The 14,567-nt window shown below is 39.6% G+C and overlaps 1 protein-coding gene and 1 pseudogene across 2 annotated transcripts in view; both read left to right on the forward strand.

The window, feature by feature from the left end:
* Nucleotides 1–14,567, forward strand: part of Aff4 (AF4/FMR2 family member 4) — a 77,684-nt gene that overhangs the window by 11,189 nt on the left and 51,928 nt on the right. For both annotated transcript variants that reach the window (XM_027427552.2, XM_027427551.2), the window contains exons 2-3: nt 9,275–9,401; nt 11,480–12,262. In XM_027427552.2, coding sequence (XP_027283353.1) covers nt 9,279–9,401; nt 11,480–12,262 — 906 coding nt within the window. In that variant the 5' untranslated portion in view covers nt 9,275–9,278. The remainder of the gene's footprint in view (nt 1–9,274; nt 9,402–11,479; nt 12,263–14,567) is intronic.
* LOC100763747 lies at nt 4,821–7,298 on the forward strand (annotated as a pseudogene).

The following is a 14,567-nucleotide window of genomic DNA, read 5'->3' on the forward strand; positions in this document are numbered from 1 at the left end:
TCCCCTTTGTAGCCAGGAGGAAAGAAGAAAATAGGTTCAGATGGTGATATTTTGAGAACTGATAGTTAAGTGACAAAATACAGTTTTAATTTTGTTGTTGTTTGTTTTTGTTTTTTTGTTTTTTTTTTCATGACAAGGGTTTCTCTATATAGATCTGGCTGTCCTAGAACTGGCTCTGCAGACCAGGCTAGCCTGGAACTCAGAGATATGTCTGCCTCTGCCTCCAGAGTGCTGGGATTAAAGGTGTTTGACATCACTCACAACCCCTGTCATTTATTTTTTAATAATTCTGTTTCTTAATCCTTGTCCCAAAGAGAAAGTCATTTGTGGAATAAGTTCACATGGGAAAAGTCATAGGAATCAATGGGATACTTTTTGAAATAGGAAAGAAAAAGACTATAACTTTTAGGAAGTTTTGGGAACCTGGGTGGGAATTATATATGAGACAGGATAATAGAAATTTGAGGTGACACAAAGAAATTTGATTAAGAGCTAGGCGTGGTGGTATAAATCTGTTTTCCTGGCACTTGTGAAGTGGAGCCAAGAGGATCAGGAGTTCAAGCTCATCCTGAGCTCCATAGCCTTTTTGAGGACAGCCTGGACTTCATGAGTCCTTGACTAAAAAAAAAAAGAAAGAAAGAAAGAAAAAGAAAAAGGAAGTTAGTTTTTGTTTTGTTTTCTTTTTCAAGACAGGGTTTCTTTGGAGGCTGTCCTGAAACTTGCTCTGTAGACCAGGCTGGTCTCAAACTCACAGAGATCCACCTGCCTCTACCTTCCCAGCACTGGGACTAAAGGTGTGTGCCACCACCACCTGGCTAGGAAGTTAGTTTTGATTAAGAAAATAAAAATGACAGGCTAAGGAGGTAAGATTGACAGGATTGGGGAAGGAGACAGGCAGATCTATGGAGCTCCTCTGTTCAGTGAGAGATCCTGACTCAAAAAATAAGGTGAAAGTGGTTGAGGAAAATACCCAAAATTGACCTGACCTCTCCACAAGCACACAGGTATGTATTCTCACAAACAGTTCAACACACACAAAAGCAAAAATGCTATGGAATCCTTATCTGTGTTTTTAAATTTCTTACTGATTTTTACATCTGAAGAGAGACTAGTGATAAAACTCAGTAGTGGATTCTTTGTTTAGCATAACTGAAGCACTAGGTTAGATCCCTGGCACTGAGAAAATAAAAGAAACTATAAACTACATCTTCTCAGAACTGCCTTTTGGGACCTGGTGTTTTGTTAGTTTGGCTTTGATCTCCAGGTGTGCAGTCTTTGTTTCCTTCCCTGGTAGGACTTGTGAACTCTTCACAAGTTCTCATGGGTAGAGAAATCCTGCAAATGAGGCCAAGAGGGGTTTCTGGGTCCATGAGGCTTTGTGCTTTTACACAGTGTGTTGTGGTGAAGTTAAAGTCAAGTAGCAGTTGTTTGAAATTAATTGAAATATCAGCTCAAGTCTCATTTTTAGGGTTTGGAATTGAAACCATCAATAATCTGGTAGTTGAATAGCCCTATTTTTAGTAGGAATATTGTTGTAAAACAGTAATGGGGTGAAAGCATAGTAGATTCTGAGTATTGCTTGAAAGGGGCATGTTAAATAACATTTCGCTTGTTTGTTTATTTATGTTGAAATGGGATCTCTCTATATAACCCCGGCTGTCTTGGAACTATGTTTGCCATCTAAACTCATAAAGCTCCGACTGCTTCTGCCTTCTAAGTACTAGGATTAAAGGCTGGTAGCATATTTTATTTTAAACCTTTTAAAAAATGTTAACTTCATTTTTTTAATTGTAAAATTAATGTCATTGCTTGTAAAAAGATATTTCTGATTCATTAGAAATGAATATTTGGATTTTAATTTTATATTTATTTATTTATTTTTGTTTTTTTTTCAAGACAGGGTTTCTCTGTATTGTTTTGGAGGCTGTCCTAGAACTCTGTAGACCAGGCTGGCCTCAAATTCACAGAGATCCTCCTGCCTCTGCCTCCCCAGTGCTGGGATTAAAGGTGAGCACTACCAATGCCTGGCTGGATTTTTGTTTTTGTTTTTGTTTTTTCCTGACAGGGTTTCTCTGTGACTTTGGAGGCTATCCTGGAGCTAGCTCTAGACCAGTAGATTTTTATTTTTACCATATGCTTCTTGGGTTCTTTTCAAAAGTTAAAAAAAATTACTTTGGGGGCTACAATGATAGGTCAGGTGTTAGGAGCACTGACTACTCTTCCAGAGGACCCAGGTTCAATTCCCAGCACCCGCATGGCAGCTCTCAATCATCTGCAATTCTAGTTCCATGGCAGCCAATGACCTAATCTGCTTTACAGAATCCTGCGTGCATGTGGGCATATAAGCTCATACAACCACACACACATACACATAAAAATATGTAAGTAATTTTGAAGATTTATTCTCTAGTAATTTCATACATGCACACAAAGTATTTGTATCATATTTACCCCTGTTGGATTTTTCTTAATGATGGCAAAATACATAGCATAAAATTTTTATTATTTTAGTCATTTTATGTATACAATTCATAGTATATTCACAGTATTGTTCAACCACCAACACAATCCTTTTCTAGAACTTTTTCATCATTCCAAACAAATGTTTTAACTATAAAATGGTATTTTCCTGGGGCCGGAGAGATACCTCAGCAATTAAGAGCACGGACTACTTTTCCAGTGGACTCAAGTTCAATTCTCAGCACCCACATGGCTGCTAACATTTCACACATAGACATACACAGAATCAAAACAGTAATGCACATAGAATATGTGACCTTCAGAGTCTGGCTTATTTCATATAACCTAATGTTTTCAGGGATCATCTTTGTTGTAATATGTACCAGAATTTCATTCACTTTCAAGGCTGAAAAGTATTTTATTATATGTATCTACCACAGTTCGATTATCCATTTGGTTTGCTGATGAATACATTGCTTCCATCTTTGGACTGTTGAGAATGATGCTTCTATGAATGTTGATGTTCAAGTATCTGAGTTCCTACTTTCCATTTTTTTAGAGTGTATACCTAGAAGTAAAATTACTGTATCATTTGGTAATACTCTGTTAAAAATTAATTTTTTTAAAAAAATATTTACTTAATTTTATGAGTATGAGTGTTATGCCTGCATGTATGTATATGTGTCACAATATGTGCCTCAAGTCCTCGGAGGTCAGAAGAGGGATTGAATCCTGTGGACTTTCCAGTTAGGACTGGTTGTGATCTATCATACGAGTTCTGGGACCTGAACCTCAGTTCTCTGCAAGATAAGTTAAGTGCTCATAATCATTGAGCTCTCTCTCTTACCCCCATATTAAAGTTTTGTGTTTTGTTTTTGTTTTTTAGATTCTAGTTACTTTTACATGTTGGCCTGAACGTATGTGCAACATGTATATTCAGTGCTTGCAGAGACAAGAAAGGGGATTGGATCACTGGGACTGGAGTTACAGACAGTTGTTAGCTGCCATGTGGATGTTGGGAGTTGAATCTGGTTCCTCAGGAAGAGCAGCCAGTGCTCTTAATGCTTGGGCCATCTCTCCAGCACCTATGCTAAAATAAAGGTTTTGAGGGATCACTAAACATTTTTTTCTATGGTGACTGCTCCATTTGTGTATCCTCACAGCAGTATACAAGGAACACTACTAGTTCTTCTATATCTTAATCAGCACTGTGGTGATTAGAATGAGAATGGCCCACATAGGCTCACATATTTGAATGCTTTGTCCCCAGCTGGTGGAACTGTTTGGGAAGAATTAGAGGTGTGACTTTATTGGCGGGGGGTGGGGGGTGGTGGGGGGTGGGGGGGTGGGGGGTGGGGGGGTGGGGGGTGAGGGGGTGGGGGGTGTCACTTCGGCCAGTCTTTGAGGATTCAAATGCCCAAGCCATTTTCAATTAGCACTCTGCCTTCTACTTGTGGATTGAGATATAAGCTCTCAGCTACTTTTAAAATCTCTTTCTTTTTTTAAATTAAAAAAAATTCTAAGCCGGGCGTTTGGTGGCGCACACCTTTAATCCCAGCACTCGGGAGGCAGAGGCAGGTGGATCTCTGTGAGTTGGAGGCCAGCCTGGACTCCAGAGCGAGTGCCAGGATAGGCTCCAAAGCTACACAGAGAAACCCTGTCTCGAAAAACCAAAAAAAAAAAAAAAAAAAAATCTACTTTATGTATGTACATATATGTATCTGAGTGTGTATATTGTTAATTTTGCTACATGTATGCAATGTCCACAGAGTCCAGAAGATGGCATCATAGCCCCTGTAACTGCAGTTATGGGAGGTTGTGAGCTGCCATATGTATGTGCTGGGAATTTTGCAAGAGTAGAAAGTACTCTTAACTACTAAACCGTCTTTCTAGCCCCCAAATCTTTCTTTTTTAGAGTTGATGTTTACTGAACCTCACAAGTTTTAGTATGTTCTGTTTTTGTTTCCATTAACTTACAGGATTTCCTTATTTCTCTTGAACTTTCTTTTCTTTTTGATATTTCAACACAGGGTCTCTGTGTAGGCCTGACTGTAGAAACTCTGTAGACAGCCTGAACTCAAAGATCTGCCTATGTCTGCCTCCAGAGTGCTGGGATTAAAGGCATGTGCTACCATTGCCTAGCTAAGAATGTGAATTCTTTTGTTGAAGTGTTGTTTAGTAAACCTAGATACAGTTACCCTTTGTTATGTTAATTCAATATATAAAATCCTGGGAGATTATTATGTTTTTATGACATTTATTTCTTGAATAGCATTAGAATATTTCAGTGATATAAGACCACAGTTGTTTCTGATAGTTTTGAGTTTAAGCAGACATCGGTTTATTGGGCTAATAATAAGATGAGGACAGAGGAAGAGGTGACAAATGATAGTAATCAAGGGTTCTCGTTTAAGATGGTAATATTCTTTTCTTTACAAAGAAAAACAGCTGCTTTTTAAAATATTTCTTGGATTGTTTAATGCTATTTAATGTATAACATTAAGTCATATTTTTTGTTTTCTGACCTTTTAGGGTTTTTGTTTTTGGTGATAGTGATGAAACTCCAAGCTTAAGCATGATGAACATGTACTCCACTTATGATTTCAACCCCAGGTTCATCTTTCATGATTTGAATTTAGAAAATGGTAGTTATAATGCCCCTTAGGGTCTAAAAAGCTTTGTATTTTGGCAATGCCATAATTCCAGAGGCCTATTGAAAATTGATTGTTAGTACAATAACAATTATTAATTTGTCCAAATGTTTTTCTTTGGTTTTATCCTCTAAATTCTTTTGATATTCATTAGAGGAAATTCAAATAATTTGTATGGTTCTATAGGGTGATAGGTACTAGGGAAACTAGATATATCACAACAGTATTTCTCTCTCTCTCTCTCTCTCTCTCTCTCTCTCTCTCTCTCTCTCTCTCATGGCTTTTCAAGACAGGGTTTCACTGTGTAGCCCTGGCTATCCTGATACTCCCTCTGTAGATAGGCTGTTCTCAGACTCATAGAGATCCACCTGCCTCTGCCTCCCAAGAGCTAGGATTAAAGGTGTGAGCCACCACCCAGCTTCACAACAATATTTCTATGTACTGCAGTAGAGTATTCATTAGCTACACTGGACTATTATGCACATAAGAAATAACAACAAGCCATCAGGGTGATGGCTCAGTGGGTAAATAGCACTTACCGCCAAGCTTGACACTTTAAGATTAATCTCTGGAATCCACACAGTAGGAGGGAACTGATCCCATAAATTGCACTCTAACCTCTATACATATGCCATAGCATACATGTATACTAGAATTCAAGAGAGCGCGCGCGCGCGCACGCATACACACACACACACACACACACACACACCAATATAAAACGTCTTTAAAAAGAAACAACTTGTGCCAAAAACACCTTTAATTTCAGCAATTGGGAGGCAGAGGTAGGTAGATCTCTCAGTTCGAGGCCAGCCTGGTCTACAAAATGAGTTTGAGGCTAACTGGGTCTACAAAACACGTTCCAGGACAGGACTGTTAGAGGAACCCTGTCTCAACCACCCACCCATCTCCCCAAAGAGAGAGGCAAAAAGAAATAACTTTTCTTTTCCTCCAACTAAGATCCTATTGTCATCATGGGTTTCTGCATCAGTAACACCCTGTGTTACTGGCATTGTAAGAAAAAGCTGTTAGCCAGGCAGTGCTGGGGCATGACTTTAATACTAACACTTTGGAAACCGAAGCAGGCAAATTTCTGTGAGTTTGAGCCTAGCCTAGTCTTCAAAGGAGTTCCAAGACAAGCAGAACTATTACATAGAGAAACTCTGTCTTAAAAAACCAAAAACGGAGCTGGAGAGGGCTCAGAGGTTAAGAGGACTGACTGCTCCTCCAGAGGTTTTGAATTCAGTTCCCAGAAACCCCATGTTGGCTACAACCATCTGTAATGAGAGCAGTACTCTCATATGGCTTGCATGGATGTAGGAAGAAGGCTGTATACATAATAAATAAATAAATAAATAAATAAATAAATAAGGTCTTAAAAAAAAAAACACAACACACACACCAACAAAACAGAACAGCAAGCTGTACCCAAAGTTTTACTTCTGTGGAGGTGGCTTTGATGCTAAGATCTGCCTCTGACTTGGGGCAGAAGAAGGCAAAAGCTGATGAATTCCTACTTTGTGGCCTTACGGTGTCAAAGGAGCAGTTTTCTTCTGAAACCCTGGAGGCTGCTGTTATTTGTGTCAATAATTACATGGTAAAGAGTTGTAGCAAGGATGGCTTTCATCTTCCAGTGAGGCTCCACCCTTTCCATACCATCTGAATCAACTTAATGTCCTGTGCTGGGTCTGATAGATGGCTCCAGACAGTCATGTGTGGTGCCTTTGTGAAGCCCATAGGGTTCTTACTGGCCATGTCATCATGTCCATTCATACCAAGCTTCAGAATAAGGGACATGTGATTGAGGCTCTGAGTAGAGCCAGGTTCAAGTTTTCTGGCTGCCAGACAATACACATCCCACAGAAGTGGGGCTTTAAGCTTAATGCAGATGAATTTGAAGACATGGTCGTTGAGAAGCAGCTCATCCCTGATGTCTGTGGGGTCAAATACATCCCCATTTGTGGTCTCCTGGATAGGTGTCGAGCCCTGAATACCTTTGAGCCCCCATATTCAGTAATAAATCTCACAACCAGTCTGAAAAAAGGAAAAGAAAAAGAAACAACTTGAATACACATTTCAAACACTTAAGAGCCTCCCTCTCCCTCCTTCCCTTCTTCCTCCCTCTCCCTCCTTCCCTTCCTCCCTTCCCTCCCTCCCTTCCTCTCTTCCCTCCCTCCCTCCCTTCTTCTTTGTCTCTGTCTCTGTCTCTGTCTCCCCCCCCCAGGGTTTCTTTGTATTTCTTTGGAACCTGTCCTGGAACTCATTCTGTAGACCAGGCTGGTCTCTCAAACTCACAGAGATCCTCCTGCCTCTGCCTCCCGAGTACTGGGATTAAAAGTGTTTGGCACCAACACCCGACAAATCTCTCTCTGTCCATTATTTCTTGTGTTTTGCCTGTGTATACGTATGTACAGTGTGTGCATGTTTGGTGCCTGAGGAGGCCAAAAGAGGGTGCCAGATCCCCTGAGCTGGAGTTAAGGATATTTGTGGAACATTATGCGGGAATTTTGGACTTCTGTAAGAATAGCAAGTATTCTCAACCACAACCACAGAGCCTTCTCTTCAGTTTATCTTAAATGATAAGTGTTTTCCTGGTCTGATTGACTTTTTTTTTTTTTTTTTTCCCGAGACAGGGTTTCTCTGTTGTAGCTTTGGAGCCTATCCTGGCACTCGCTCTGGAGACCAGGCTGGCCTGGAACTCACAGAGATCTGCTTGCCTCTGCCTCCCAAGTTCTGGGATTTAAAGGCATGCGCCACCAACGCCCGGTGGTCTGATTGACTTTTATTTTGTTTTTTTGAGATAGGCTTTCTTTGGGTATCCTTGACTGTTCTAGTGCTCTGTAGACCAGGGTAGCCTGGAACTGACATCTACCTGCTTCTGTCACCATGTGCTGGGATTAGAGGTGTGCACCACCACTGCGCAGCTTGGCTTCTGTTTTCTTTCTTTGTTTTTGTTTTTCAAGACAGGGTTTCTTTCTTTCTTTCTTTCTTTTTCTTTTTTTTTTTTTTCCCTCAAGACAAGTTTTCTCTGTGTAGCTTTGTAGACCAGGCTGGCTTTGAACTCACAGAGATCCGCCTGCTTCTCTGCCTCCTGAGTGCTGGGATTAAAGGTGTGAGCCACCACCGCCCTGCTTCTTCCTCTTTTGAAACATAATCAAGATAGAGGTTTAATCTATATTCAACTTCAGGGAAAGGAGCAGCAGAGGCCCTGATTCCACTCACTCAGCATTTTACAGCTTCTTTTATTATTGTCTATTAAGACAAAAATCTCTGCTGTTATAGAAAAAATAAGCCATTCCTCTTGGTTTATTCTAGTGACAATCTAGTACTATCATGATTATAGAAATAACATTCCCATTTTTCCCTTTGACCCCAAGTCTTTTTCCTCTTTAATACGTGCTGATTTTAGGTTCTACCACTGAAAGCCTCAGTTTGCCATTTGTTGAGGCATTAATTGAAATATTAATATATTTAGAGCAGAAATGTTTTTTAGGGAATCTAGAACAGCATCAAAACTGAGGTCAAACTGCAGTAAAGATGGACATCAAGGAAGCTGTGTTTGGGACAAAAAGAAATCAAGATAAGGTAGATGCAAAGTAGAGAAAAGAACTGGACAAGGGATCTGGGTGGTAGATGGGAGTGGGTTATATGCTGCCAATGATATTGCCAGCTAGTATTGTGAAGAGGAAATACTGAAAAGTGGGTTTAAGTAGTCCTTTCCATATGAATACAGATTTTACTGACTTTCAGGTAACTGAGTACTTGAAAAATTGTCATGTTTGGGGCAGCAGAGTAGAAGAATGCTTGCCTAGAATGTATGAGGCTCTGTTCAATTCCCAGAACTTAAAAAGAGAGAGAAAGAGACAGACAGAGAGAGAGAGAGAGAGAGAGAGAGAGAGAGAGAGAGAGAGAGAGAGAGAGATTGTTCTGGTGGAGTAGTAGTTTCTCATATTCTAGCTAATGTTTTCTTTCTGGGCAGCTGTTGAAGATGATAATGCTATTTGTTGCTAAAACCAGTGCCAGAATCCAGCTTCAGCACAAATGCCTGATAACTACCCAGAAGTTGAAAGAAGTTCAAATCTCCTTTTGGAGTGTTACATTGACAGTCAGTATAGAATGACAGTTTCATTTTTGTGATATAAAAATTGTACTTCTCCTCATAGCAACATGAACCGTGAAGACCGGAATGTGCTGCGCATGAAAGAACGGGAAAGGCGGAATCAGGAAATTCAGCAGGGTGAAGACGCCTTCCCACCTAGCTCTCCTCTGTTTGCTGAGCCATACAAAGTTGTAAGTTATCTTTCTTTGAATGTTTTTTCCCCTCACTTTCATGACATTTGTGCTTTTAGGGTTTTGTTTGTTTTGTTTTTAAGATTTGTTTTTATGAGCATTTTTATGAAGCTCATTCACACTGTCAGGTGTTTGCAGAGGCCAGAAGAAGATGTCTGCTGCCCAGCAGCTGGAGTTACAGACACCTTGATCCATCTGACATGGGTGCTACGAACCAAACTCAGGTCTTCTGGAAGAATAGTACATGCCTGCTTTTGACCACTGAGCCATCTCTTCAGCTCAGTGCATGCCTTTAATTGAAGGATCCTGGGAGGTGGAGGAAGGTTAGATCTCTGAGTTTAAGACTAGGCAGGACTACATAGAGAAGAAACCTTGTCTTAAAAGAATATTTTTTTTTTTTTTGTCAGTGAGTCTGCATTACCTAATGTTTATTAGGTAGTCTGTATTCTTTGTTTATAACATCAAAGATGACTTTCAGCTGGGTGGTGGCAGCGTATGCCTTTAATCCCAGCATTCGGGAGACAGAGGCAGGAGGATCTCTGTGAATTCGAGGCCAGCCTGGTCTACAGAGAGAGTTCCAGGACAGCCTCCAAAACTACTGAGAAATCCTGTCTTGAAAAGCCAAAAAAAAAAAAAAAAAAAAAAAAAGCCATGTTATCATTTGTTTATTTAGTAAGTTTCATTGACTATTGGTTTGTTGGTATGTTTACCTCATTCTGTTATCATAGATTAAATTCTGTGACATTTCTTCTAATGTATTTAATCATTATCAGCTACATTCGAACAAGTTGTTGGAGGCATTCAGTACATTGAGTAAGGGGCTGAAGAGATGGCCCAACAGTTAAGAGCATTTGTTGCTCTTCCAGGGGACCCAGGTTCAATTACCAGCACCTACATGGAGGTTCATAAACATGTGTAACTTGAATTTTAGGGCATCATGTCCTCTTATGACTTCTGTAGACACCAGGCACACGTGTGGTACACATGCATAAAAGTCGACAAAATACACATAAAATGAATAAATTTTTGTGGGTTTTTTTGTTTGTTTTTTTGAGACAGGGTTTCTCTGTGTAGCTTTGGAGCCTATCCTGGCACTGGGCCTTTATTTTAATAGTTGTTAAAACTTAAACTCCAGAATCCTTGAATCATGCTACTATTCATTTCATAATTATAAAAATAATGTTTTCTGATGTTGATGTTTTCTGTATATTTATCTTGATTCCTTAAGAAGATCATATAGATTTTCAAACAATATAAAATTATTATTAATGTTTCCTAATCTGAAAATAAATAGCGGTTCAGGTGTGGTTTTTGTTTGTTTGTTTATTTTTCCTTTTCATTTTTACTTATTTTTTTTTATTCTTTAGGAATTTTTTCTTTTGTTTTCTTTTTTAAAATTTCTTTTTTTTTTAAGATAATGTCTCAGGTTTTCCAGGCCTAAAACTTACTATGTGGCCAGGGATGACTTGAATTTGACCTTTCCTAGTACTGGGACTATGTTACCAAGTCAGATTATGTATTGCTAGGGATTGAACACAGGTCTTCATGCATTCCTTCCAAGCACTCTACCTAGCGCCTCAGCTGTATCCCAGCCTAGGTTATTTAGTCTTGATTTCTTATTGTTTGTTTGTTTGTTTTGAGACAGGGTTTCTCTGTGAAGTTGTCCTGGCTGTCTTGGAACTTCCTTTATAGTCCAGGCTGTCCTGGAACTCACAGAGATCCACCTGCTTCTGCCTCCCGAGTGCTGGGATTAAAGGTGTGCACCACTACCACCTGGCTCCTTAGATACTTTGAATAGGCTCCTTAGATACTTTGAATAAATTTTTTTCACTATGAGAAATATTTATCTGATCTGAGAGAATGTGGTAGAGACAGTAGTAGAGTGCTCCCCTAGCATGTGAGAGGATCTAGTTTTTGTTTTGTGTATGTACTTGGTGTTTATTTGTAGATGTTAACTTTAAGATAAAAAGCAAGACCTGTCTTTAAAAATACCTCTTCTAATTGAGGGTTATAAAATGAGTTCAGAAGAATATTTTGTTTCAAATTATTCTAACAATATATTTTTCTTTTTTTTGTAGACTAGCAAAGAAGATAAGTTATCAAGTCGTATTCAGAGTATGCTTGGAAACTACGATGAGATGAAGGATTATATAGGAGACAGATCTATACCAAAGCTTGTTGCAATTCCCAAGCCTGCAGTACCAACAACGACAGATGAAAAGGCAAACCCAAATTTTTTTGAACAGAGACATGGAGGCTCTCATCAGAGTAACAAATGGACTCCTGTAGGACCTGCACCCAGTACTTCTCAGTCTCAGAAACGGTCCTCTGGCTTGCAGAGTGGACACAGTAGCCAGCGGACCAGTGCAGGTGGTAGTGGCACTAGTAGTAGTAATAGCCAGAGACATGACCGTGACTCATATAGCAGTAGTCGGAAAAAAGGCCAGCATGGGTCAGAGCACTCCAAATCACGATCCTCAAGCCCTGGAAAACCCCAGGCTGTTTCTTCATTAAGTTCTAGTCATTCCAGGTCTCATGGGAATGATCACCATAGCAAGGAACATCAGCGCTCCAAATCACCTCGGGACCCTGATGCCAACTGGGATTCTCCTTCCCGAGTCCCTTTTACAAGTGGGCAGCATTCAAATCAGTCTTTCCCACCTTCTTTGATGTCAAAATCTAGTTCAATGTTACAGAAACCCACTGCCTATGTACGGCCCATGGATGGACAGGAGTCTGTGGAACCAAAGCTGTCCTCTGAGCACTACAGCAGTCAGTCTCATGGTAATAACATGACTGAGCTGAAGCCCAGCAGCAAAGCACATCTCACCAAGCTGAAAATACCTTCCCGACCTTTGGATGTAAGTCTCACACTTAGAGTGGTTAGCATTGTGTAAAGTAATTTGTAGACATTTCAGTGAATTGGAACTGTCTTTTTGCCTTAATAGTAAGACATAGAAATTAAAAAGCTTAAGAAAAAAAGGTTTAAGGAATAGCTTGGGAGTTGACTACCAAGTGGATCCATAGACCTATGTACTACCTTCATGGATAATAAAGAAAATATCATTTATAGGTTTTCAAATGTTAAAATGACAAATCAATGTAAACTAAAATTAAGATTTATTGGTAGCTTACACTTCTTTTGGTTTTATGGGATAGTATAGCTTATTTTTATTTAAAGAGAAAATTAACTTGTTCTTATAGTGTTACAAATAAAGCAGGTCATGGTTTATGGTGATAAATGGTTGGACTTTTGAGTCTACGGAAGTGGTAATGCTGTGTAGTTCTGATGCCTCTTTCCTTTGCTCACAGCTAATGGGCTGAGACAGCCACTGTAACTGTACAAAAGTTGACATTCAAAATAACCAAAGAACTAAGCATTCACTGTGAAATAGCTGAATTCTAAACTGTCAGAATAACAGGTCATATATGCAAGATTTATTTTATTATTTTGAGTTTATGTGGTCCCCCCCCCCCCCCCCCGCTGCATGTATATATACTTTGTGTATGTATAGAGGAAGGAAGAGGGCCTCAGATCCCCTGGAGCTGGAGTTGTGCACTGCCATGTGATTGCTTGGAATCAAACCTGAGTCCTCTGGAAGAACAGCTAATACTCTCAGCCACTGAGAAATTTCCCCATCCCTTCAAGGTTTATCTTTTAATATAGTTTATACAATAAAAAGATTAAAAAGACAAAAGGCATAGCTTAGAGCTCAAAATAGAAGAAGGTGTCAAAGTTAAAGGGTTTGTTTTTTTGTTTGTTTTTCCAGACAGGGTTTCTCTGTATTGCTTTGGAGGCTGTCATGAAACTCTCTCTGTAGAACAGATGGCCTCGAACTCACAGAGATCAGCTTGCCTCTGCTTCCTGAGTGCTGGGATTAAAGGTGTACACCACCAATTCCCAGCAAAAGTTAAAGATGTTTGAGCACATTTAGGAATCATGAGCCAGCAAGGTAGCTCAGTGGGAAAAATATAAACCTGATGACTTGCCAGGTGGTAGTGGCAGTGGTGGCGCAAGCCTTTAATCCCAGCACTTGGGAGACAGAGGCAGGCGATTCTCTGTGAGTTCGAGGACAGCCTGGTCTCCAGAGCAAGTGCCAGGACAGGCTCCAAAGCTACACAGAGAAACCCTGTCTCAAAAAACAAAAAACAAAAAACAAACAAACAAAAAAACCAACAACAAAAATTCTTAGACTGCCATCTATATTTTATGGAATGCTATGTAAAATGTTCATTGTGCCCCCCCCCTCTTTTTTTTTTTGTTTGTTTGTTTGGCTTTTTTTTTTGAGGCAGGGTTTCTCTGTAGCTTTGGAGGCTGTTCTGGAACTCACTCTGTAGACCAGGATGTCCCCAAACTCACAGAGATCCACCTGCCTCTGCCTCCTGTGTGCTGGGATTAAAGGTGTGAGTGTGGGCCATATCTCTAGTCTTTCAATAATACTTACTTTGCTCAGTTTATGTGGAATGTTTACTCAGTTTATGTCTCAGCATCATGTTATATTTTTGCATATGAATAACTTGAAATTTTGGAAATCTGATCATCTAAAGAATTATATTTTAAAAAATGTAGGGGCTGGAGAGATGGTTCAAGGGCCAAGAACACTGGCTGTTCTTCCAGAACAGTGCCCATATGGTGGCTCACAGCTGTCTCTAACTCTAGTTCCAAGGGATCAGATTCCCTCTTCTGGCTTCCATAGGGACTAGGCACACAAGTAGTGTACAGACGTATATGTGTGCAAAGCAACTATACACATAAAAAATAAGTAAATAAATCTGGGATCTAAAAAGATGGCTAAGTGGTTAAGAGCACTGGTTGCCCTTCTAGAGGAAGAGGACCCAGGTTCTATTCCTAGCATCCACACAAGGGTTCACAACTGTCTATAACTCCAGTTCCAGAGAATCTAGTGCCATCCTCTGGCTTTGCAGGACCAGACAAGCATGTAGCACCCGTATATCTATTGAGGCAAAACAGTTAGATGTACAAAATGTAAATAAATAAATCATTTTAGAAATTTTGTGTAGGAAAGCTAATTCAAAATTTCTAGTTAGAGTTCTGACTTAAAATAATAGGATCATAAATAATTCCTCAAATTTTATGTAATTTCTAATAATGTTTTATATATGTTTATTAGATACTAAAATTCCAACAACAAATTACTTCAAATC

Source organism: Cricetulus griseus, chromosome 7 (assembly GCF_003668045.3).
Source record: "Cricetulus griseus strain 17A/GY chromosome 7, alternate assembly CriGri-PICRH-1.0, whole genome shotgun sequence".
Classification (NCBI taxonomy): Eukaryota; Metazoa; Chordata; class Mammalia; order Rodentia; family Cricetidae; genus Cricetulus; species Cricetulus griseus.